This window comes from Psittacula echo (genome assembly GCF_963264785.1).
Source record: "Psittacula echo genome assembly, chromosome: 5".
Lineage (NCBI taxonomy): Eukaryota > Metazoa > Chordata > Aves > Psittaciformes > Psittacidae > Psittacula > Psittacula echo.
In genome coordinates, this window is record NC_137739.1 from 72,603,433 (window position 1) to 72,628,758 (window position 25,326).

Consider the following 25,326-nt stretch of genomic DNA (forward strand, 5'->3'; position numbering starts at 1 on the left):
GTTGGAGTCCTGATGTAGGGCTGCAATAATATGGAAAAGAATGAGGCAGACAGCAACACCCTACTCATGTTAACGTGGTCAGAGGTTTTCCTCAAAGGGAGGTTAGGATGGGCTGAAAGCAAACAGATAGCTTTATTTGGCTGAGTCCTTACCCCACACATCCTACACGCACGGGTCTTTATCTCCAGCAGAGCTACTTAACAGTCAAATACTGATGTGCTCGCTTGACTTGTGGCTGTGCCATACACACTGAGCTTTAGATGACCTCACTAAGACATCTTAAGACCTGTAATCATTTCAGTAACATCCTGCAGCAAGAGACTTCCCATGGACAGCGCTCTGAAAGGAAGTATATTCCACTTACTGCTTTTGATCTTACTTCTATTCATGACAGCAGAAAAACTCTCCTCCAAAATTTCAGTATGCAGCAGCTGATGCCAAGATCTCTGACCTGTGCATTGTCACTCTTTCAAGATCCAGGCAGTGCTATGTTTACTTCTTGTACTTTCCAGTCTGCTCAATGTTTAGTTTAGGTCCTGGTTTAGTTCTGTTACAAAGAAGTAGTTCTCACCCAGTTTTCACCCTCCGTCTGTTGATGACCAACCGGTTAGTCCTAATTCTGGCTCATTACTTACTGAATGAATAATTTAAATTCTCCTTGTAGAAATGCATATTTTACTAATTGCCATTTTAGTCTTGGATCCACCCAGCGCTGACTGGGATTTGTTAAACTTTTTGGCACATCTGTGTAGACACATGTACAGTGTTAATGCCAGGCACTGCCTCCGTTCCTCACCTAACTTGGCTCTTGGGATAAGTGAGTGCACACTGGAAGACCTTCTTTCCCGTGAATTAAAATAACTCTGGAAGTAGCACAGGAATACTTACATGGGCCAGGTCTGAAGAGACACTTTTCCAAAGGGAAGTAAGAAAACTGATGGTATGATTTATTTTGGCAGCCTGAGGAAGGCATTGGAGACCAGGGGCAAGACAAATCCCAACCAGCAATGAAGGAAAAGAGACATCATCGCTGTTTCGTACAACACTGGGATGTTAAATGTACACGGACCACTCATCTGTCCAAAGAAATTTGTCTTTTATATCTGACTTCAAAATGTTGGTTACAGTGAGACTAAGCAGAGATTCTGAGTCTTCTTACTGATGCGTTGCTGGTGGTATGTGATAAATAGCTACAAGTTTCACTGATGCACTAAGTCTGAGATCTCTTCAGCTGTTTTTTAGAGACTCCAGGATTTAGGAATTTCATGTGAATGATGGCTCTGTTTTATATGCACTGTAAATACCTTGTATTATGGATTGGTGCTGGGAACCGCATCACCGAGCTGCAAACAGTGTTCAGGGCAAAACGTATCAGTAGGGGTATTTTCTGCACTTGCAACGGGTCTAAACCAATCAGTCCATGCTGAAAAATCACCTTTTACCAACCTGTTTCTTCCTTTTTTTTAACAAAGCCAGGAAGAGCACAAAGTCTAGACTTGTAACATTGTAGATTATTTAATTTTACTGTATGCAATTACAGTTGAAGGTACTTCTGCACCAATCTGTTAATTATTTCCCTGTTACGGGACCAAAGATGCTGTATTCAGGCCTAAGCAAGTCTGTTGGGGGATTTCAAAGATGATTTTAAAACATGAACCCTAACTATTATATGATTCTGTGATTCTCTGGTTCTATGAACAATGGCTGTTGACCTCTGTAATCCCAGCAGAGTTTCCTAGGTAAAGGTTAAGACCATACTGTGGTGAATCTCTCCTTAAATTTTGGCTTTCTTCTATGAGATGAGTTACCTGAAGGAAGAATAAGTGACCTACTACTGCCAGTTGGAGATCTCTCTTAATTCAGGCATTAAAGACTAGTTTTGGAGCTAAAACAGCGGAAAGGTTCAAACTCTGTTCTCCATGATGAAGTGTACGTGACCCACTATGTCTGTGCTGGTACCCGTTTCCATATAAAAAACCTAAATTCAGTATAACATGGCTAAAGTAAAATAGTTTCATAAAGTAGCAGATTTCATAAAGATTAAATACAGCCTCAAAGCTGTATTCCCAGCTGGGATACTTCTGCCAACAATAACTGGACCAAGTCTGATATGCTGTATATCAGGGCACTCCTCAGTGAAATGGGGTGACTTTTGGGGGAGTTTCTCTGTGATTAATAACGACCCCCAAATCTGAAAACACAAACAGGCTGGGTGGATGTAAATAATTTTCTTTCCCAGTATTTGCCATGTATGGCTGTTGCTTCATTATGATGTCTCTACGAGTTTACTTATAGTAGGTTATTGATGGGGAAACTGAGGCAGAGGCAGTGTCTTACTCAGGTAAGAGTATTTAGGGTGGTGATACAATTCAGCTATTAGTAGGCTCACAGTTACTACAGACAGCACATGCTTTTTTCCAAAATTGTCCTGTTTACCTGCACTCTTACACTTACAATCCTGGTTTATGCCGAATTTTGAGCAACAAGAGGAGGCAGCGCCCATACACTCTGCATCCTAACCTTGGCATCCTGGTGTAGCAGGGCTTGGCATGAGGGGCTGGGAGGCCATGTGGGTCACTCTGTGCCTGCAGGTACTCACATCAGCAGGGTAGAAGGGTGATCCTGGTGGTGTGGGTACTCTGCTCTTTTCTTCTATTTCTGGAATAGTTTTGTCCAAAAATAGCAAAATGGGGGTTGCTGTGTTGGGGTCAGATTCTGACCTTAGTTTTCTTCTGCCTGCTCCCTGACCTCACCCAGATGGGCAGATGAGAAGAGGGTACTGAAACCTAGAGGGGCTGGGTGAAATTTGGCCCTCACAAAAAAAAAAACAAAAACAAAAACAAAAACAAAAAAACCCCAAAAGAACAAAAAACAAAAAAAAACACCAGATTCATCACTCTCAAGAAATTTCTGGAACATGAATAGTCACAACCATACAGCCACATAGGAAACGCTGCTCACCACCGCCCCCCCCCCCCTTCCACCCACACCCAATTTGTTTTTATTTCTTTGCCGTCAGGTTGCCTTAACTATTTCCATGGCTTAGGAGGCTAAGCTGCCAAGCACAAGCTTTTGATTTGAAAGGGGACTGCATCCCCTTTTCAAAGGAGCCTGCTCCCTAGGGCAACCACATCACACTGCTGATTTGCTGCAGTGGAGACCGCAGCGCGTACAATATGCCCTCCCCCCTCCGCCTGTGCTGCTTACAGCATCAGTCCGGAGCCGAGCGGGGAGACGGGAGCGATACCCGCTAACCCACCCATGCTCGGGAATGCCTGACTGGTAACGCAGTGCCTCCGACGAAAGGACCAGCAATTCCTCAGCTCTCCGAGATGCAAGCCAGTGCAGATTCCACCAAGATGGACTGTCTTTGGAGCAACTGGAAATGTCAGGGTATTATATCTATTCTAGTGTTGCATGCTAGAAAGACTGCATGTCACAGGAGGCAAAGGCAGGATCCATCCATTTTTGCATTGTTCACCTGCGGGCCTTTGCATGCTGTTTTCTCTCCCTCCCTGTGAAGCTTTTCTTTGGGGGTAATTTAAGAAAGAAAGATAAAAAAGCCCTTAATTCTGTTCTTTGAATGTATTTCTCCCGTCTCCAGCTGTCTCACCCTGAAAGCATCCAGGATACAGGACCATCCTTCCCACCTTACAGCTCATTCCCAAAGCATCCTCCCTTGCCCTTAGCAGTTTCATTTCTCATCCCCGACTCTTTCCATGGGGCTGCCTCTGGCATGATTTCATACCTTCTGGGCTTTAGGAAAGCTGGGTGACGGTGAATTTGTGCAGGCTCGGGCTCGTGAGGGTTCGAGGTGGTTGCGTTGGGCGCCTGGGTGCATCCTGCCTGTGGACACACCCATAGCGAGGGATTAGCCTAGCGTCGACACAAAGAAAACGCAGCTTCGGCAAGAAGTGCGATAGCAGCGAGGCTGTCGTGCACTGACCCCCGCTTCGTATTTTGCTGTAGGATTGCTTAAAAAGAAATTATTAATCCTTTCGTTATGCTTTCAAGCACTCTGCGGAGCCATTCAGGGCAAAATACTGTGATGATGTTGTCTTGCTGCTGAGTAGGTGAGGGGAACAATAGCATCTCCCTTCTGGGCTTATTTTCAGCTTATTTTGACCAGGTCGGTGTCTGTGCTGAGTGGGGCTGGCTACCTTCCCGGGTGCCTTGGACAGTTTTTCAGCCATTTTTAGTCGGCTTCACACTTCCCAGCCAGCATCCAGCCTTTGTTTTGATAAAAGACAGTCTCTGTGACGCTGCTCAGTGGGCAGATTAGAGGGAGAAAAGCTAGCGGCTCATCCTGCCAGGCAGGCGGCTGTCTGCTTTGGGCAGGCTTTGTTTGAGTGTATTTTTTTTTAATTTTAAGGTACGTGTTTATGCTTAATAGTCAATACATAATGTTGATGCTTTCAACAGGGTCCCTGGGAGAGAGATTACTCTATGGCATCGTCTCATTAGAGGGTCCAAGATGCTCGCAGATGTAATTTTGTAAGCACAGCTTAATGTAACAGAAGCCAGAAAGCCTTCCAAAAGTGTTTTTTTGGGGGAGTGGAGGGGAGAAGAGGGCAGGGCAGGGGGAGATATTTCAGACAGACACTTGTCTGTGGGGAGGTGGTATTTTTCCAATCTTAATACAGCACCTAATTGCATTTATAGTCTGAGGTTTTTTTAAGGAGTATGAGTAGCTGGAAAGTAAACAGATGCACCTGTTAAAATGCCAGCTTCCAGCAGCTTGGGCTTTCCATACCTTAATAAAGTTTCTATCTATAGGATATCTATAGGACTGCATGATTCATTAAGCTTATATGGGAGAGCCACAACCAAACTTCAGGGTCTTTTCGTCTGAGCTTTGCAGATAAACTTCCTTGTTTAGGTGGGGGTTGGGGTTTTTGTTTGGTTTGTCTCCAAAAAGGCTCAATATTTTGCTGATCCTTATAAAAGCATTAATTTGCTGAGTCAGGTTGCTGAACCACCTGTATTTAGAGGCAAACTGAATATTTTCCCTCTTCATCAGAAAAAAATCATAAATTAAAAGGAGGAGAATAACAAAGAGCACTGCTATTTATTTAATCAATAATTATTAATAATAATAGTGGTCTTTCTCTCCTACTGTACTTTCCTTTTTGAAACTGAGGTAGATTTCCTGAAAATTAAATGACACAATATGCCCCATGCTGATTTGGAAAAAAACCCAGACCTGAAAAAGTCAACGCAGCTAAAATAAATCACTTGCCTCACTTCCCCATCATTTGCATATCTTTTTCTTTCTCCTGGGTGGTGCTTTATGATTCAAAAATGATCCTGCAGCAAACATGAAATAGTCATAGAGTATTATTTTTGTCAGCAAAATTCTTTGATCAGTCCCAGATAAAATAGAAGAAATTTAAAATTCAGAAGAATGAAGGCTAAAGACTTGATTCATTGGTTCTTTCAGTATCTATTATTCATGTAGTCTCTGTCTCAACCCAGAATATCAGTTTCTTGCAAACCTGGAGTTGTATAATTTTGCCAGCTTTGTTATCAATGGAATTATGGTTCCTCTCTGAAAACTCTGGGATATGTCTGTGGACATAACAGATGCAGATGCAATCTCAGTAAATACAGAGCATACTTTTACTGAAATTATGGAGATAGAACATTGAGGTTAACATAAAGGCAGTCAAGCCTACCACTAGCTGTATCATTGGTTTGACCTTATAGTACTTATAACTGGTGTAGAATTGGTGTAAAATTGGGTAGGGATCTTAAGAAGCTGCAGGGACATTTGGTGAAGTCTTGGCTTTGCCCACTAAATTAACACACTTTCATGTTCCTTGCAATGAAGCAACTGATACTGCTGCATAGATTTAGAAATATTGCAGCGTGTTTTACCTGTCCACCCTGCAGGTTCAGGGTGATTATATCAATAGTAATTCATGATACTGCTCCTCAGGGGTATGGGAGAGTAATTTCCCCCTGCTGGGCCTATGCTTCATTCAAAATGTTATCATAGGCGGCTTTGGGGAATTGCAGCAGACTTCCACACCCAAGTCATCTTTTGCACTGGAAGGTGATGCATTTGAAGTAGGCTGGAATGGAGTCATGCATAATTCATGAGCAACTGGGCATGCTGGTGGATGTGGGCCTCCGTATAACAACCTATAGCCAGTGCCAGCTGCGTGATGCATCACAGTGCACAGCTTCTAGTGGGGAGCTGCTGGATGAGGTGTGCCTCCAGGTTCAGGTGGTGGAGTCTCTGTGCCTTCCCCAGGGACTCGGCCCAGCTTGGCAGGACTCATCCCCACACCTAAGTGGAGAGTAGGAAGATTAGGAAGGTCTTTGCACCCCAGTTTGGTGAAGCTATTTGATGACAGTGCACTGGTCCCCATGAGTATTCCCTCTTCCACTATTTCTTCTACATGCCAGCTCTTGGGTGATCATAAGTGATATGCTTGTTCCTACAGCTTCAACCTCCCACAAGACTTATTAAAAAGAAAATCTGAAAGATGCAGAGCAAAAGGCCTGTGAACTGTTCATAGAAATGATACTAAATATTATCCACATTATAATTATAACAATGTGGAAAAGGACTGCAGACTTCACCAAATCCATCTAGCTGACATAACTCCAATGGGACTGGAGTTACTGAGTGGCATTTTCTTGGAAGTTGTTTCCAGACAACCAGCTTCCTTGCTGATTGTCTAGATTGACTCGATGTCAGCTGATACATCCTTGACTGATATATCAGTTGATTTCTGAAGAGTGCTGAGAAGCTTCACCAACTATTCATGGCAACATTCCCCACTTTCAAACTGATAAAGAAGTTCAATGGCAATAATATTGGTGCATGCTATTAATCTATAATCTTATTGACAGTTCTGTAGTCTAATTACAGCTATTAGCATGAGAATATACCTTCAGCCCGTTGGTACCTTGAGTGCTTTCCAGAAAATACTATGAGCTGAACTCTCAGCTGGGATCCACATGTCTTGTTCAAACGAGAAGTCCCTCTTTTTAGCATCTAAAGATTTGTCCCAGTAGTTGGTTCTTATGGTGGACCTTGGTAGAGATAAAATCTTGGAACCAAGCCATAATCTGATGTAACCAATTTAGGTAATATTCACAAAAGTGTACTAATTTATGAGGAATTGACTCCCTAATTTCACAGTTGATTTCCTGTGAAATTTGAATTAAATTTGTCATTTTTTTTCCACCTTAAGATTTGCTTTTCATCTTTTAGAGTCATTTAAACTCTAGCAAGAGGGTGATGATGGGGCGGTAGTTGAAGGCAGCATTGGAGGGCTGCTTTTGCTTTCATTAAGTCTCTGGGAAATAAGGTTTGGTGAGGCTTTTTTGATATCAGAAGGGATACTCTCTTCTTGTCATATTTAACGTGCAGAAACAACATAGTTCTGAGCCATTCATTTTGAAAATCTGCATATTTTCAAATGTTTGGCTGTAGTTAGGAAGTGTCCAAGTCTATTATTTTGGTCCAGGAGCATCTCAGGAACATCTGAACATTTCCAGAGCATTATATGTATTCAGAGACTGCACTCACAGCATCTGCTTGATCTCTTTGGCTTCTGCTCACTTAAGGTAACAGCAATAGCATCCTTCACAGAAACTGGCCAAGGCAGGTAGTGATATCATTTGATGAGCAAGAGGTGTGTGAAGAAGGCTTTCTCCTGCCACTCTATTAAATCCTGGTCTTAAAGCATCTTCTTGTGAAAATTATAATAACATCAATAATAATAACAATAATAACATTATTAACACTAATAATGCGATAGACTTGTTTGCAGCATGGTTGTAGGGCTGAATTTTTTATTGTCAATCCTCTTTTTATTGCCAACCCAAGCCCACTCTGGTTCCTCACATATGACAATCAATCAATACTTTTTTGCTCACATCTTGATCTTGCAGATAGAGTAGGATATAATGTGGAGGGCATCCTATATATAGACTTTTCCCTGGTCCTGTTTCTCCTCCAGGTCTCCTCTCATCAGAGTTTGGGGAACAAGAATGTCTGAACTTTCAAGTTGAGTCTTGGGGCAGGTGGATGATAAAGATATAAAGCTGAGCTGAGGACAAGGAGGTTAATAAACAAAGTGTGTACAAGAGTTAGTATAGCGAGATCCCTCAAGGCTAGAGATAAAGGATAAGGAGAGATGCCTCATGAAGCAGCACAGATATTTTGTCTTGGCTCTGCTGTTAATCACAGCAGTCTCCTGAAGGCACCAGACTGCTCATTAGATGGTGTATCCATCTGTATTGTATTTGAATCAGATCTGTTGTGGGGAGCAGAGCAATGACCACATTGGATCTTTCACTGGTGAGAAAAGGGAAAGCCTGGTCCTGCAGCTTGTGGTTAAAGCTGCAAACTGGAATTTCTTTGAGTGTGAGCAATATTTATGTCTATTCAAAGACTTACAGCTTTGTTGCATTTCTGTCAAATATTATTCTGACAATGCTATAAAGAAGATTGCCCTTCTTAAAATACGTTTCCTGATCTTTTCAATTCCAGTAGTCTGAGATATGCCTTATGAAGTCATTTATATTTATGGAATCATAATACTATACTGTATCTGTATACAGAATTAAAGGCTGTGTGTAGGTTTTCCTTACTTCTCGTTACTACTAATATTACATAGGGAATGAAGCTGTACAACCAATTGATGTTTACCTCCTACAGAGGCCCAGTAGGACCTCCATTATGTGGAAGGCAGCTTGCTCACATCCAAAGGTATTATTAGTATGCTAATAACTGAATGAAGAAGAGCATATAACCTTTTATTCGATCATCAAGGCCCAAGGACCTCATTTAAGGCTGGATACAAGGGTACACACTTTTTTTTTTTACAAGTGCACACACTTTTTGTAATAACTTCCATGTACATGCTCCTGATGAATGTTCATTTTTAATACAGTTGTTCCAGTAGAGGAAAAACTGGCATGGTAAGAAGGAGAGAACAGAGGTTTTCAGAGACAGGGAGGGAGAAGCTGTGGAAGATGTGAATTGTCCAGTCTGTGCTCCATTGATCTTCATTAATTTTCATGTTAAAATGCTTTCTTTGAGACCTGGAGTGGAAAGATTCCTATTTCTCTTTCAGAAATATTTTTCAAAAACATAACCATGCAGGAGTATGAAGGTATGAGGACATTTTATTTACAGGTTAGTTTGAATCCTCTGTTCTCCCTCTGAGATCTCCGCTCAGGAGCCTTGGGCTGCAGTTGCCCTACACCATGGTGCTTCTGGGGACCATGTAAACCACCAGAGGCCTGTCCTCATGTTTTCTCCAGCTCCCAGGGAGAATGGATTCAAGAGCACCACTACTTAGTCCACTTTGGCTGTCTCAAGTTGTTCACCCCTTACCTCCAGCACTGCCCTTTCTAGCCCCTTAGGTCTGTCTTCCGGCTTTTTTGATGTCAAATATTGACGAGCAGAAACATTTTCTGCTGAAAGCCTGTTGAGAGCTGGGAGATCTTCCAGGCGCTGTACTCAGGAGCAGTTCCTGGCTGGCGCAAGCATTGTGTGCTGCTGCTGTTACTTATATTTGCCAGGTTAGTTTTAGCTTCCATCACAAATATGAGTACTTATCAGCTACTCATATTAGCAAATGGTTGCTTGTATCATAGAGTTTAACTTTGTGCATCATTAGTCTGGGTGTTGGCCCCAAATGGACTACTCACATTAGTTTAATGAGATAAAGTTATATCATAAAGTATAGCTGAGGTGGTGATTTGGCACCCTTGAAAACTTTTCCTTTCAAATAGAAGGCTACTTGAGTAGCATTTTACAAGTTCTGCTGTCATTTAAAAAACATGGGCAGGCAGTACTTTCAGATAAATAGCTCATCAAACATGCTTCTCTAGAAAAATTCTTCAAAGGCAGTTGCAGTGACCTACAGCACTGCTATCTTAGAGATGTCTGGCAAATCCTCCTTACGAAATACAAATACTTTTGAGCCTGAGGCAGTTCTGGCAAAACCCAGAGTCCTTTTATACCTCCACAAATGAGCCAGGGCTCTGGTGTGTTGTACTGGAAAGAGTGCAGTGACCGACACTGCTTCTGTCTTTCCAGGAGGCTAAAGGGAAATCATGGTGAGCTAGAGCTGAACAGCTTCTGCATGTTAATGGGCATGGTCTGGATTTTACAGTTGTGATTTTTAAAACAGAAGGAACCCAAGCCTCCATGAACCAAGGCTGATTTCAGTTCCTGTTTTCCAAACTGTTTGCAAATCCTAGCTGCAAACCTGAGGTGGTTTGAAGTTGGCATTTTGGTTCTCAGCAGTGTATCTTGCTTAGCCAGGCAGATTGACCCACTGTCCAACTGTATGCATATCACATATTGGCAGGTTCATGTGGCACCAGCCTCCTGCTTCATGCATATTCAGCATGCATTGCTCAGAATCATGCCATTGTAGTCAGGTCTGTGCAGTGCGTGCACACACACTCACACGCATACACCATGTCTGCAGCACACCCAGAGCTTGCAGGACCCTTCACTGCTCTAGGACCTTTTATTCTATGACCTGTTAAGGGCAGTGAATCTGAAGGGTCAGCAGCTGTTTGAGGGAGTTGTTAGCTATCTTAATCAGTTTTATATGAATATAGGATGAGATGAAATTCAATGCAGACACATAAATGTGGTGAACAACCTCATCCTATTCAGAATAATAATAATAATAATAATAAAAAAATGGTATGGAGGGGGTTGATGCACCCACTTCTTGGTTCACCTGATGGTGAAGAAGCAAATTTCATGGAGTCATGGAATCATAGAATAGTTTGGGTAGGAAAGAACCTTAAAGACCATCTAGTTCCAACCCCCCAGCCATGGACAGGGACCTCCCATTAGACGAGGTTGCTGAAAGCCCCATCCAGTCTGGCATCATTCCTTTGTCCCATGGTATCTATTTACAAGACCAGACACTGATGTGACAGGTACTTTTGTTCTTGTGTGAAGTAATTACAGCAGAAAATGGCAACCTGAGGAGGCCAGGCAAAGGGTACCAGCTAGGGAATTCTACACCCAGTGAAGTGACTGCAGCTGCAACTAAAGGAGCAAACAAGCCTCTGACACATAGCTCAGGTGTTTTCAGCAGCATCTAAATTCATAAAATTCATAAATCAGGGGAACTGATTCAGCTCAAATCCCTGAGGACTGTCAGCCAAAAAAAAATAGTGCTTTCTCCAAGGAAGCCCAGGGACCATGGCTGTACCCCAAAAGTCTCCACTGATTTCTAGCTCTGAACACTCCTTCTCCCCTTTCCCTGTGCAAGGAACCATAAGGTTCATCTCTCTCTTGCAGTGCCTTTTGCAAGGTGGTTTGGCTCACCCCCTTCTCCCTAAGGGAGAAGAGGAGGAATGGCTGAAGGAGTGGCAAATCTGGCCTGAACAGCTGGACATGGCAGCAGTGCCACAGCTCCCCATCCCTGCAGGGGAGACAAGGAAAAGGTGGATTTGATTCCTGCCCTTGAAAATCCTAACTTGACCTACTGCAGGCTGCAGGGTGTGAGTGTGTGTGTGTATTCCCAGGCTGGACCTGGGCACCTGAACAGCCACATAAAAATCATTCAACTCATATCTCCTTCCTCTGTACTGAGATTTTCCACCTAGCAGTTGGCACATATTTTTTCTATGCACATGGGAATATTTGCCTCAGGTCTAAAAGACACAGGATCACTCTCTCCCGGGTCTCATTTGGCTGGTGAAAGAGGCCAGCTGCCTTTTTATGTCCTCTCTTGTGCATGCAGGTATCCCCAGAACTGTGTCATTTGGCTTCTGTCCATCTCACTCTGAGTTGTGGTAAGCCTTTCCTCACCTGATACAGCTTAGTAAATATCCCAGTCATTTCATAGCAGAAAAGGATATTTTTTGGGACATATGCACACTTGGTCAAGTCAGTCTTGAGTCATTCAGTATCTTCCATGTTGAGGGGAAGGGGAAAATGCAGTTCGGCATCTTTCTGCATGAGAATACAGCCCACTTCTAGTCTGCAGGAATATGAGGTGGAAGATCCTCAAAGGAAAAAGAGGGGTCTTAGTTGCTCACTTTGGGTCTTATCATCAGTTGGAATTGTCTTAGGGAAGTCTGCATAAGTTGTCTTTTGTACTTTCTGTCGCAGTTCTCATTTGTTTGCCTATTACCTGTGTCCCACATAGTGTTTTCCCCTGGTGTGTGGCATTTTTCTTTCATCAGAAGATGATGTTCCAAGTGCAACATCCTGCGTGAGCTCACCTGTGCTTATTTCATTTAACGTGAAGGTATTGTGTGGTATAAAATTCAAGTAATTAAAAAGTGAGATTTGTACAAATTTCCAATATCATCCTCTGACAGAGAAATTTTTAAGCGCAAAAAAGACTGTGCTGTGAAGAATACTGCCTGTCAAAATGCTTGCTGGTAAAAGCACCCCAGTTGCTATGCTGTGCTGCAGAGTTTTGCAGTGCCTTGACTGAGAGTATGAAATGGTAAAACCTGCATACTTGTGTACTGGATGCCATTTTGTAAGGATGGTTTGTGAGTTGCATACTCCAGCACCCTGACATTGTAAGCAATTTGTGATGCTGCCAAATTCCCTGACATAGGTCCATGCCTTGACTATGCTGCAACTGCATTTTTGGAGCATTCCCTAGTCCATGTACCTGGGTTTCTGTAGGAAGGAAACCTGGGCATATATGTGGAAAGACTCTGGCCTGGTCCCCGATTTGTCAAGCCAGCACCCAGGACCCCAGCATATGCCGCTAAGGTCCCCCATCCTTTGCCTTCCATGCAGCTCTTTCTTGCCTGCTATGATCACAGGTCCAGTGCTGAAGGCTGGCACTTAAAAATATGGAAGAGGTATTGTGTATATTGATGGAGAATATAGTGGGATGTTTCATGAAGAGAAAAGAGCTCGGTAATAGCAATTTCTGCATTCAAGCCCATTACTTTGAAAAGCAATGCTAATATGTGTGATAGTAATGAGTAATATAGCTCATTGACTAAAGGCAAACATGCCATGGTGACTCACAGGTTTTGGAGATTAGATGATAACTACTAGGCTGGATTAATTTTGTTTCTTTTTGTATTTGTGGGGTTGGGTTTTTTTGACAGATTGCAATTTTCCTGAGTTTATTCTTTGTTCAGAATGATTTGACAAGTGGCATCCATGAAATCTGTTTGGCTGGTGGTGTGTTCAAGCTGTTCATGAGGACTTGTGCAGTGTGTGAAATTAAAGCTATTTTGTTTAGATTGTCATGAGCATGTCCTTTGGCTGGATGAAGAGTTCTCTCAGAAACAGGGTGTGGATATACAGGAATTAAATTCCCCTTTGTGGACTGTATTTTCATCAATCATTTAATAAAATTTTGCTCTTATAGTGGCTATTCTTGATGGTAAGATGGTTTACTAAAGGATCTGGAATAACTATACAAACTGGGTGAAAAACACTGTCATTATTAACTGCTTTTAAATGTAAAAATATATTGGTTGGACATGGTTTTCTGTGCTTGCTTTCTTCTAACTACCACCTCCCATGGACCTAAACAAGGGAAGTTATCTCACAAGCAGAAAGCTTTTTTTTTTTTTTTTTTTATGTATATTTCTGAGGTGGTTGGATTTGAGTAGCAAAAGGGATTTATTCTGTATTTTAAGGCCCCATCTGAAAAATGAGGCCTTCCTGCTGTGTAACTATTAAGCAGTGGTAAAACCAGGAGTCTTTTCCTTTCTCAAAACTTATGAAATAACCAAACCATATTGTCAAAACTTTGATTGGGGAAGTGCTTTATTGTGACTAACCCCAAACTTTCGCACTCATTTATCAACAACCAAAAATTGAAAATGCTTTGATCAAGCATTTGGACTGGTGACATAATAAAACCAATTCAGAGTTTCCAGAGTGTCCTGGGTTCAGCAGTAGCAGTCATTTTTCTCCTTCTTAGTAGCTGGTGCAGTGCTGTGGTTTTGACTGTCAGCCTGGGAACAGCGCTGATAACACCAACGTTTTTAGTTGTTGCTAAGTAATGATTGCTCCCACCAAAGACTTTCTGAGTCTCATGCTGTAACAGTGGGAAGGGGCACAAGAAGCTGTGAGGAAGCAGAGACAGGACACCTGACCCAAACTAGCCAAAGGGGTATTCCATACCACAGCACGTCATGCCCAGAATATAAACTGGGGGCAGTCACCTGGGAGGGCTAGATCACCACTCGGGTTGGGCTGGGCATTGGTCAGCGGGTGGTGAGCGGTTGTATTCTCTTGTTATTTCCCTTATCATTATTATTATTGGTGCAGTTAGTTTTCCTTCTCCTAGGATGGTTGCCCAAATGCTAGCGAGCAGGATTGATTGATGATGGCTTGGCTTTGTGAATGAAGACCGCGCTAACCACAAGCGCGATGATGGAGCTCGTCTAGCCTTGTAAGGCCTTCCATCTAAGAGAAAGACACTCTAACCAAACCTACAACCTGAGGACTTTGCTGTCACTGTCCAAGCTCGCTAGGCCCTGGCAGATAAACCTCAGGTGTAAAGGGTGGGGCCAGTTCTGCGCATGCTGTGCCTCACCTAAAAAATCCACTGCGCAGGCTGGAAGGGTTTACTCACACTTGCACCCTGTAGCGACAGGCAAGGGACAAAATGGCAGGTGATAAGGTGCACTGGAAGCCACAAACCCAACCCTGCATGCAGGCGGTTCAGTACATTGGTTGCTTGAGATTGACCCAGGAGATGACAGTCTTCTTCGGAAACATCCTGAACGACCAAGCAGCCTTTTTTCCAACCAGATTTGCCTATCCCACATTGCCCTTTTAGTTCTCATCGCACTTGTAGTAAGCGTGAGTAAAGCCCTTCCCAAATCTTCGTTCGAGAAACCAAGCCATCATCATTATTATTGGTGGTAGCAGTAGTGGTTTTGTGTTATACGTTAGTTACTGGACTGTTCTTATCTCAACCCATGGGAGTTACATACTTCCGATTCTCCTCCCCATCCCTCCGGGAGCAGGGGGAGGAAGGGGGGTGGGAAGTGAGCGAGCATCTGCGTGGTTCTGAGTTACTGGCTGGGCTTAAAACACGACACAGAATAAGGAAATGGAAGCTAGGTTGAAAACTGCCATACAATCCTAGCAACAGCACAACCCCCTGCGTGCATTTACCTTGCTGCTGTAAGAGACCCACTGTGCTGTGGTTGGAGGTATTCATCCATCTTATCTAACCAAATCACAGATATATGAAATACAAGGATTTGAAGTAGGTCATTGCTTATGATTTCCTCAGCGCATCGCAGAACTCACGTCACTGCTTCTGTTGAGGAGTTCCTGTTGATGCTGATGTCAGCAGGAGCATGACTCCTGCCTTTACCCTTCTGCAAGGACTCCAAGCATCACAGTGGCCATGGCAGCCATCCTGTTCTTCTAGCTCCTGCCTTTAACATGTTGGTCTTCTCTCTCCAGCTATCGACCTGTTGTACTGGCGTGACATCAAGCAGACAGGGATCGTCTTCGGCAGCCTCCTGCTGCTGCTCTTCTCCCTGACCCAGTTCAGCGTTGTCAGCGTCGTGGCTTATCTGGCTCTTGCCGGCCTCTCGGCCACCATTAGCTTCAGAATCTACAAATCGGTCCTACAGGCTGTGCAGAAGACGGACGAGGGCCACCCCTTCAAGTGAGTGCTTTGAAGTCATGGCCAGGGGCCACTTACCTTGCAAAGGATCAATTCCCAGTGGCAATTCAAGTTTCTTTACCTGCTGCTTTTATAATGGATAAAATTCTTTTCTTGATGAAAACAGGGAAAATATTTGTTTCTGTTGTCCAGTGTCTCAACAGCTGTAAGGCTGTATTGCCTCAGATCCTGGGGAAAAAACAAATACAAAACCCATTGTCCTCTGAGACATGGGAATTCTTTTTTTGAAATTCAGAAGATCCATAAAATTTTCAGCAAACGTAGAAAAATAGTTTAATTACAGCTAATTATAATACAGTATCTCTGCAAACAGGAGTATATTGGGCATAGAGGGAAATTATTTACATCTTTTCTCCAGCACTGCTTGGCTGTGATGTGGCAATCCATTACCCTCGGTGGTGGTGCTGGTGCCAGTGTCAGTGCCCTCCCCACACTCTGCAGGGTCTGGGTGGTTTGCTCCAGGAAATCACCAATGCTTTCTCCTCTCCTCTGCCAACAAATGGGTGAACCAGGTCATGGAACTGGTTTTTAAAAAAGTCTTGTTGAGGTGCTGGTCCTTGTATTTCACTTGGGTAGGTTCTGAGATGCAACTCATGACATGGGCATAGCTCAGAGGGAGGTGCAGGGCAGGAAGAGGATGGAGGAGACAGAAGGTGCGCTGCTGCCAAAGGTCAATCTGCCAATGGCCAGATAGCAGCTTTTGTTCCTCCAAAGGCTGCCACTGCAGTGTTGCACAGAACTTTGTGGGGAACCTCCATCCAGCGAGGATTTACATCTCCCTTTGGGTGGATTAAAGAGAGATCTCCTTAAGACCAGGCTCTGTATGGGGAGAGGGCAAGGCTGGAGGCAAACAGCCACAGTGCAGCCCGCAATTGCCCAGTGAGGTGGATCATGCAAGGTGAAGACAATGTGTGCTGGTGGCTCTGTGCCTACAGGCAAGGGGACATGTTGGTCCAGCATGAAAACATGTGGTCTGGGGAGGAGAGAGTGATGGGGTAGACAGTCACAAGTGTGGATGACAGGTGAACCTGCCTGGGTTTGTAACTGGACCTGTGTTTCTGGCAGAGCCTACTTGGAGATGGAAATGAATCTTTCACAGGACCAGATTCAGAAATACACAGACTGTCTCCAGCTATACGTCAACAGCACAGTCAAAGAGCTGAGGAGACTGTTTCTCGTTCAGGACCTCGTGGATTCTTTAAAAGTAGGATTGCTTTAAACATTTTTAACCCTTCTCTAGAGGATCAATCTACATTTTGAAATTCTGCTTCCCATGTTGACAATGTTGTCATAAAATCTAGGTTTGTGTAGCTCCAAATATAAAAGTTGCTCTCCTTTTTGATTTCCAAGTTGCTTGCTTCCAGCAGTTTAGAGGTGTGGCAATCTGCATTTGAACTTACTGATATGTAATATAGGAGTTATAAAGGGACCAGCTTAGCCACACTGCAGTTCTAGAAGCATCTCTGTGTTATGCTTTGCCACAAAATAGTGCGTTAATAGCTCTGTTAATCTGGATTTCCTCTAATGGCGGTGTTTCCTGCTATGGATCTTCTTTCCCTTCCTTCTGAAATAATTATTTATTTTCAGCCTTACACCCAAATAGGTGTTCTTCAGAGCAAAGGGAAGATCATTAAGAGAGGAGACATAGGTTAGGCTCTAAAGATTTTTAGAAAAATGTACCCATCTCCCAGCCTCAAGAGTTTTCAGTCACTGGGTTCATCACTGTTGGGCTGTGACTAGCCTATATGGGATGATCCCTGCCATCATCAAAACTGGATGCAGAAATCTGCCTATGTCATGCTCAAGGCAAAGTCCTAAATGTATCCAGTTAAGCCCTAAACATACATGAAAGCTCAGCTAAGAGGGTGAGAAGCAGTGAACAGCAGAATGGAGAATGGGGTTTATACACCCAGTAAAAGTACCTAGTTCCTAATGTATCTTACTTGATTACTCCCATTACACACTGAAAAAGGCTAATGTACTGTTATGTTAGCTAGTTAAGGGAACTAATTTCTTCAGATGCTGACACTGGAGGTGATGTAATGATTCATCTTTAATTTAGTTTGCAGTACTAATGTGGCTGCTGACTTATGTGGGAGCCCTCTTCAACGGCCTGACTCTTCTGATAATGGGTAAAAGCAACATTTCTTTTAAAATCTATTTGTAACTTTAACTCCCTCGCGATTTCTACTTAGACAAAACAGTCTATCCTCAGTGTGCCTTCCTCACAGTTAAACCATCAACTTCTTTTTCCCTTCCTGGTAAATATACATTATTCCCATTACATTGTCCCTCCTGCTAGAACTAATTTGTGGTTTATGGTTTTGCAGCTACTAGAGCAATGGGAAATTCCATTTTTGGAAGGTTTGAGCAAAGTTTGCTTCTAATACAAAGATCCCTAGTGGATCAGCTGACCAAGTGGCATGATGTGTGTTTGTCACTGAAGTAGGTCTTTTCTCTGGAGGAATCTGATCTACAGGAATATAACAGTGTGCTCTTTTTCTCCTCAGCTGTGGTGTCTATGTTTACTCTCCCTGTTGTATATGACAAGTACCAGGTAAGTCTGTCAGTTTGGCATAGTTCAGGTGAATGGGTGGTTCTGTCGTCTTGATGCCTGATTGACTTGGTCTCCCTTTGCCCTTTACAGGCACAGATTGATCAGTACTTGGGACTTGTGCGGACCCACATAAACACTGTTGTGGCAAAGTGAGTTCAGCAGCAAACTTGACCAGAAGTCTTGCTGTGAGGTTGCGGTACACGGGGTGGCTAAAAGCTGGGTGGTCCTGGGGACAGCATGCCCGATGAATGATATCCTCCCCAGTTCCCAGAACGTAAGAGACTGTGGGAGGGAGACCCCTGAAGAAACAGGCTTTCTCAGCTGAGCACAGACAAAGGCAGAGCTGTGACCCTACATCCTTCTCACCTCTCCTGCCATTTGGGGGGGTTGTGGACAGAACAGCCCAACCAGAGACACATGTCTATACTTTTACTTGGCCAAGACAAACAGGAAAGAATATGTTAACTCCCTTCCCCACTGGCCACTCCAAGCCTGGGGTTTTGCATTCAGGGTCTCTGTCCTTTAGAGTTAATAATACCATTAACAAAGTGGGAATTGGAATGCTGCCCTGTCACTGAAAGAAAATACCTGGGAGCACCATGATCTTGAGTGTTTCAGACCCTCATGGAATAGACAAAAAAAATAGCTGGAATTTTTGAAGGAGTCTGCTCTAGCTCCTGATGTTTCCTGTATCAAAACCTTTTCTGGAATCTCTAAGGGTGAGTGGGGAATCTAAACACAGAATTACTGAAGCAGGGTGGCTGGTCTGGAAGGTGGATCCTGTACATCTCAGCAGTTTATATCCATAGATTTGCAGAAGTTGGCTGACTAACAGGTACACAATGGAAGGTTAAAAACAGAATCATGGAATAGCTTGGGCTGGGAGAGACCTTAAAACTCATCTAGTTCCAACCCTGCTGCCATGGATAGAGACACCTTCCACTGCACCAGGTTGCTCAAAGCACCTTCCAACCTGGCCTTAAACACTTAAAAAATTTTGAGGTACAGAGAGCAAGCACCCTATGAAGAGATGCTGGGGAAACTGGGCTTGTTTAGCCTGGCAAGGAGGGACCTAAGGAGTGATTTTATAGTAGCCTATAAGTACTTGATGGGGAGTCACAAAATGATAAAGCCAAACTCTTCTGAGTTTTGGCAGATGTTATAACAAGGAGCAACAACATAACTTCAACTTAGAAGGTTGATGATTAACATTAGGAGAAACTTTTTCACTAGATTTTAGGACAGGACCAGAGCAGGCTACATAGGGAGGTGCCAGAACCTCCTTCCTTGGAGGTTTTCAAGATGCAGCAAGACAAAGCCATGGCCAATCTAATTTAGCATTGGCGATAGTCCTGCCTCACATAGGAAGCTGATTCAAAGACTTCCAGGGATCCTTTCCAGCCAGTATTTCTGTTATTCAGCAAAACCCTTAGCCTTGGGCAGGACTAGAAGTTTGTACTGAAAATTCTTTGCTTCATTCCTGACTTCCAATATAAAATAGACCATGGTAGAATAATGAAGGGAGGAGAATATCACTGAGCGTATCCCATGATTACATGAACCACCCAAAACTGGGACATTTACAAGTAGGGGCCTGTCAGAGCACACAGATGGGGCATCACCTCTTTTTCTTATTAGACGCTAGTCCACCTGTTGTGACAACACACTGAATGCAAGCTAGCGATTACACCTGGATAAGACTCCAAATGGGGATCCACTGGAATGGAATAGCTGCCTCACCATATAATCCTCCTTTTTTTTTTTTTTTTTTTTCCTTTTATTTCTAGGATTCAAGCTAAAATCCCAGGTGCTAAGAGAAAGGCAGAGTAAAGCAGACACCAAGAATTCATCGACTACAGCAGTGAATAATAGGGGAATCTGAAGTGAAACAGCTCTGTTCTTACACTTTACTGCAAATTTATTGTTCTTTTTTTTCTCCACACCATGATCTTAGAAACATAAAACTCGGAAGCAGTGCTTTTCCCCTGCTGCTTCTGCACTTAGAATATTTGCAATCACTTGTGTCAAGCACTAAAGTATAGTAAAGAGAAAAGTGTACTAGATGTGTTTTTTTGTGTTGCTTATAAAGTGCATGATGGTGAAAGCCTAAATAATATTGACCTTTTTATTTTATTTTTTTAGTGTTTTTCCTTCTTCTATTGGCATTGCTTCTATAACTTTTAATGTTACATGTGGCTAGGGGCTTTCCTGCTTAGCGCACTGATGCAATAGTTAAAATTGCTTCTACGTCACTGGGTTGCTGGTTGGATTCATCTTTATTAACTATATAGAATTGTAGACTGATGTTTTAGTGTTTTCCAGCACAAATAAAATAAACAGTAATCAGTACTTATGGTAATCAGTTTTGTATAACTCAAAAAAATGAAAACAAAACCCAGTACTTTTGTCGTAAAGGATTGACAGGCTGATTTACATGTATGGTAACTGGAAAGTTCCAGCATGTTAAATTTATTACAATTTGTATTACATACTCTGTAGTTCCTAATGGACTTAATTATGGACTCTGAATATTTGCACTTATGTACTTGATACCGAATGCAGAAATAAATGTTACTAAATGTAAAAAGTTCTCCCTCTTGTTGCCTCTGGGATTATCTTGACATTTGCAAACAGGACACATGCCATGAAAAAGAAGCATTTTCTCTCTCTCTTCCCCCTTGAGATCCACACACACTTTGCCCTTACAAAATGGTGCAGTCCAACAAGATCATCTGTAGCATGTATCTCACCCATCAGTTTCACATCTTGATGAGTATGGCAGTAAAAGAAGGATCTTAGCACGTAGTTGGGGGGTTTTAGGTGATGGTGTTAGCAAATAGCAGGAACACAAATAATTGTCTCTTCCTCCACTCGTGTGTTGTGTGAATCATAAACAACAGACTCTGCAAGGGGTCAGCACAACACAAAGGACTTTTCATTTTTCTTATCATCATGTTCCTCTCTTATCCAAAGCTGTTTTTTTAAATCTGCTTTACACTGTGGGACCAATACAGAATTTGGAGACTGGGAACTGAAATAAACTTTCACTGTTGTTCAAAGGTGAAGGTTTTTAAAAGTTGGCATTTGGTGTTTCAGAACCATTAGACAAAAGAAACAGCTGTTAAACATTATCTAAAGAGCTTCAAAACAAACAACTGCTAAAGTGCTGAATAATTTGCCCATTTGTTGAACATACCTGTGGATTTCTTTTATTAATTTTTATACAAGTATAAACATCAAAATGTTTTCAGCCATTTTTCTTTTTTTCTTCCACAAAAGTTTTTATGTAGAAATTAATTTTTCTACAAAGAACCAGATCTTTAAACAGACCAACTGTTTGAATTGAAGTCTTTCCTTAGGTTCATTCATGTAATGGACCTTCCTCTCAGTTACACATGGACATGGTGAGATCTGTCCTAGGTCAGGCTGCAGTTCAGTTTGCATATAAATGTACAAACCAAACAAACATAAGGGATTGGTAGAAGCACTGGTATGGCTCTGGGCTACTTAATTCCTGTGATGATCTTCAAATACTCTTATTTTCATTTAAGGCTTATATTTAAATATTCTTTTTTTGTTCTTATTTAAAAATAATAGACTATCTTTTAAATGACACCTGATAGATATGAACATTATTTCTCAATGAAAAACGGAACGTTGAAAAGTGATATATATTGCCTTTGATCTAGTGGAATATGTTTGTTGTAGTGTGTGTAGTTTGCAGCCATGAGCTGCAATTCAAGATCTACCCCAAGCTTTAACTGCCTCTGAGACTTTCCTACCAGTGCATTCAAATGGCCGGAATATACCCTGTATCTCTGAGAAGACAGTACAGCCTGTATGAGTGTCCTTGAAGATAAAGATTGACCTTCAAAATTCTTATTACTTACAAGATAAGTACATGGATCCAACATGCTGATTTTGAAAATAAGCACATTTAATGTCCCATCCCACTGGTCCCATACATGTGTTCTTCCCTAGCACCACCGATGCAGTTATACCCAAGACCAGCCTTTGCTAGTTCAGCCTTGTGCAATGCCGAACCCTAAGCCTGATTTAAAGGCTGCATCTGTTGTGTATTTGGAAATCAAACAAAATAAAACCTTCTGGCACAGTCCAAATATTCCAAAGAGCCTAAACCAACGAAGACCAAAAGCCCCATTCTTGTTTTCTCCAGCATCACATTCTCTCAAAACCCACAGCTCTCCACTCCTGGCCCTCATCACCCTGGCCATACTCTGCACATGCACCTCTTGAACCCATAAAAGGTTTACTTCTATCTTTTCTCACATCCCACTTTTCCAACCCAGCTCTCAAACTTCTTGTAGTTACCCTAACTTTCCACCCCTGAGCACCTGGGGTGGATTAATGTGGTGGGTGGAACCAATTTGGAAGACCATGCTAGGATATATCAGAAGCAGAGGAGTTTAGCCAGAGGTTGGGTTGCTTATGCTGCCCATGTTCACTATCACCTTACTGGGATCACAGCAGTGCCTTCCATGACCTTTGAACATGGAAACTCCCATAAGCCTTGTTTGCAAACATCTACTAACTCAATATCCTAATGTCCTGCTCTACAACTTGCAACGGAGAGCCTGCGCATACAGGAAGTGAAAGCTTGTGATACCCTTAGTGTTCCTTGCTAAGTCTCATTCATAGAGCAATACTATGGGAAGTGATGACAGCTCCATATTTTGTGTTTTCAAATAAGTGTGGGGGAAAAACTACACTGAGGTATACTTTTCAAAATATTTTTGTGTGATTCTAGTAGATGACTGAAGATACCACAATATTGTACATTCATGGGCTGAGCTGTGGTCTGAGCTACACAGGCTGTAAAGCCCTTTTGTTTCTGATCTTCATTTCCATTCAAAATGAAGAGCAGCTGGAGACAAGCTTGAATAGTAAAAGTGGCAAACTTGTGAGGTGTTTATGCAGGTGAAACCTGGGAAGCAGCTTCAGTGTATGAGGGTGGGGGGCATTAAACCATTCTTTTCTCTTCAAAATGTTCCTTGCTAGAGGAACCTGGACATTATACCACATCATTAGTGCTTCAGAAGTCACCTTGTCCTGGTTCAAAGGTGGCTTGAAGAAAGTATGCAAGTGTATGGGTGTTTTGAAGACTACCCCTAACTAAGTTGTTCAGGTGGTTGGAATTAGGTGGGTGCTTAAGGCTTTGAGCAGAGTCTCTCATCTTCTGTCTCTGGGTAGTTTGAGATGCTGATACTCCCTTTCTGGAGAGTAATTGGAGAAATTTCTGAGGTGGATGTCTCAGCTGGGAGGCTTGTTTAGATGTAAGGACAGATCTGGAGCAGGCTTTTCCAGGTTGGGAATGGGCTGACTAATTGGCTAATGTAAAGAAGACAGCTGTGTTTTGATCTGCTTAACATGGTTTTGCCTTTCCAGGAAGATAACAGGTCTACCTCCTAAGTTTACCTTTGAAATCCAGCCCAAATGACTGTGCTAATTTGAACTGAAACCAGTTTAACTTTGGCTTGGGGACATGAAGTAAGGAGTGGCATACTCTTGGGAAAAATAAAAATTATTAGAGCATCTGCAAATGTGTCTTTTTTATACTCTAGGGCTTTAAAATGTCTTCTCCATGGTTTCACTTGTACCTTCCAGAAACTTTATAAGCTTGCTCCTAAATGGCTGCCTTTTAAGGGATGTTTGACCGTTGCTGAAGAGATCTGCCAGTGCTTTATGTGACTCCAGTGTCCGTCTCTCTACCCTGAAATGAATGCTCATTGGTAAAACCTTGTGAAAGGTGAATACTGTAAAGTTTGGTTTAGGCTTTTCAGAATATTTGGGGTTTATTCCATGTTTCGTGATGCTTCAGCAGTATTGCACTCTTCCTCTAGCTTATGTATTTGCCTCAGAGCTATTACTAATCTCTTTTGTGCTTCCTCTGCTCTTTGATATTAATCTAGTGAGAGCAGGATCATAAAACACATCAGTGTCGGGAAAGTCCTGGAATTGGGAGGAGATAAGAACGATATAATATTCTGCAAGCAGCTAATCCAGTTAAAGACAGTCTGTCTGCTTCTCCATAGCTTTTGTATCTCCCTGCACACTTTCAGATGGCAGCTGGCTCCCATCCCTGTCCTAGTGGGTTACGAGTCAGTCAACTGTAAGCTTATCAGCCTTTCCTTCTCCGTATGGGCCCAGGGAAATGTGTGGCAAGCCCATGTGTTTGCCCGGTGTATCTTCGAAACCACCAAATGTGTTGTTTTTCTTCCTGGCTTCTCTTAATATATTCTCTTCTCAGGCACAGAATTAAAAGATGATCCGTCAGTGAACTTGCACATGAGCTTCCTGGGATGCCAGGAATCAGCAGAGTGAGACTGCTGGCACGTAAAAGCCTGGTAAGACTGGCTGGCACTTGCAGCCGGTGCAGGACATAAGGTGTTTAGATAAGGGTGAGATATGTCCACTGATAAAAGAGTCAATAGCTATAGCACCTGAAAATGGAAGGAGGAATGATCTCTATTAATTTCTTCCAGGTTTTCTTGCTGCTCAGCACCTTTACAGGAGAGAATGGCAAAAGCTTACTCTCTGCCTTAGTAAGGGAAAGTTACAGAGTTACTGGGAGTGGACTATCCTTCTCCACAGATGCGTATGGAAATGGGAGTTGACTGTAAGTAGGTACATGGGCTTGACTTGCTTCTCTCTCTTACCTGAACTGCCCATTTCCTTGTCTTTGGTGTTTGTTTGGAAGTGAACCATCTGTTGGTGTTCTCCTATGGTCAGTGGCTAATCGAACTTTAGGCTAGCAAGTCAGATGCCTACAACTTGCCACTTCTACAACTCCACTTTCTTCTTTGTATGGGTAGCTGTTATTGAGGAAGTATGAGCTCTGCAGAACCAAAAAGGGCACCTGAGCCCCCTGAACATGCTGCAAGCCCTGCTATCTTCACCACCTCTGTGGTTTCCATAGAAAGAGTGCTAAACATACAAGTCTGCCAAGTGTCTAATCAGGGGGCCATCACCGTGTGCAGGCAACATGTGTAAAGTTACACAGGCTGGCAGGCACATTGCTAGTGTTCTCACCTTCCCTTTCACTCCTGCTCTGCCTCAGCCAAAATGCTGGGAGAAGCTGAAGGGACCAGGACCGAAAGAAGAAGGTGGGATACA

At 42.7% G+C, this 25,326-nt stretch overlaps 1 protein-coding gene across 2 annotated transcripts in view; it reads left to right on the forward strand.

Moving 5' to 3' along the window:
* Window positions 1-20,647, forward strand: part of RTN1 (reticulon 1) — a gene marked incomplete at its 5' end in the record, with an annotated part of 120,079 nt that extends 99,432 nt beyond the window's left edge. Inside the window, 7 exons of one of the 2 annotated variants that reach the window (XM_080618810.1) lie at window positions 3,333-3,393; window positions 15,410-15,617; window positions 16,701-16,839; window positions 17,698-17,767; window positions 18,146-18,192; window positions 18,283-18,341; window positions 19,980-20,647. In XM_080618810.1, coding sequence (XP_080474936.1) covers window positions 3,333-3,393; window positions 15,410-15,617; window positions 16,701-16,839; window positions 17,698-17,767; window positions 18,146-18,192; window positions 18,283-18,341; window positions 19,980-20,022 — 627 coding nt within the window. In that variant the 3' untranslated portion in view covers window positions 20,023-20,647. Of the gene's footprint in view, window positions 1-3,332; window positions 3,394-15,409; window positions 15,618-16,700; window positions 16,840-17,697; window positions 17,768-18,145; window positions 18,193-18,282; window positions 18,342-19,979 lie in introns of those variants that run through there. The other variant, XM_080618809.1, reaches the window with a different exon arrangement.
* Between the last annotated feature and the right edge of the window lie 4,679 nt (window positions 20,648-25,326).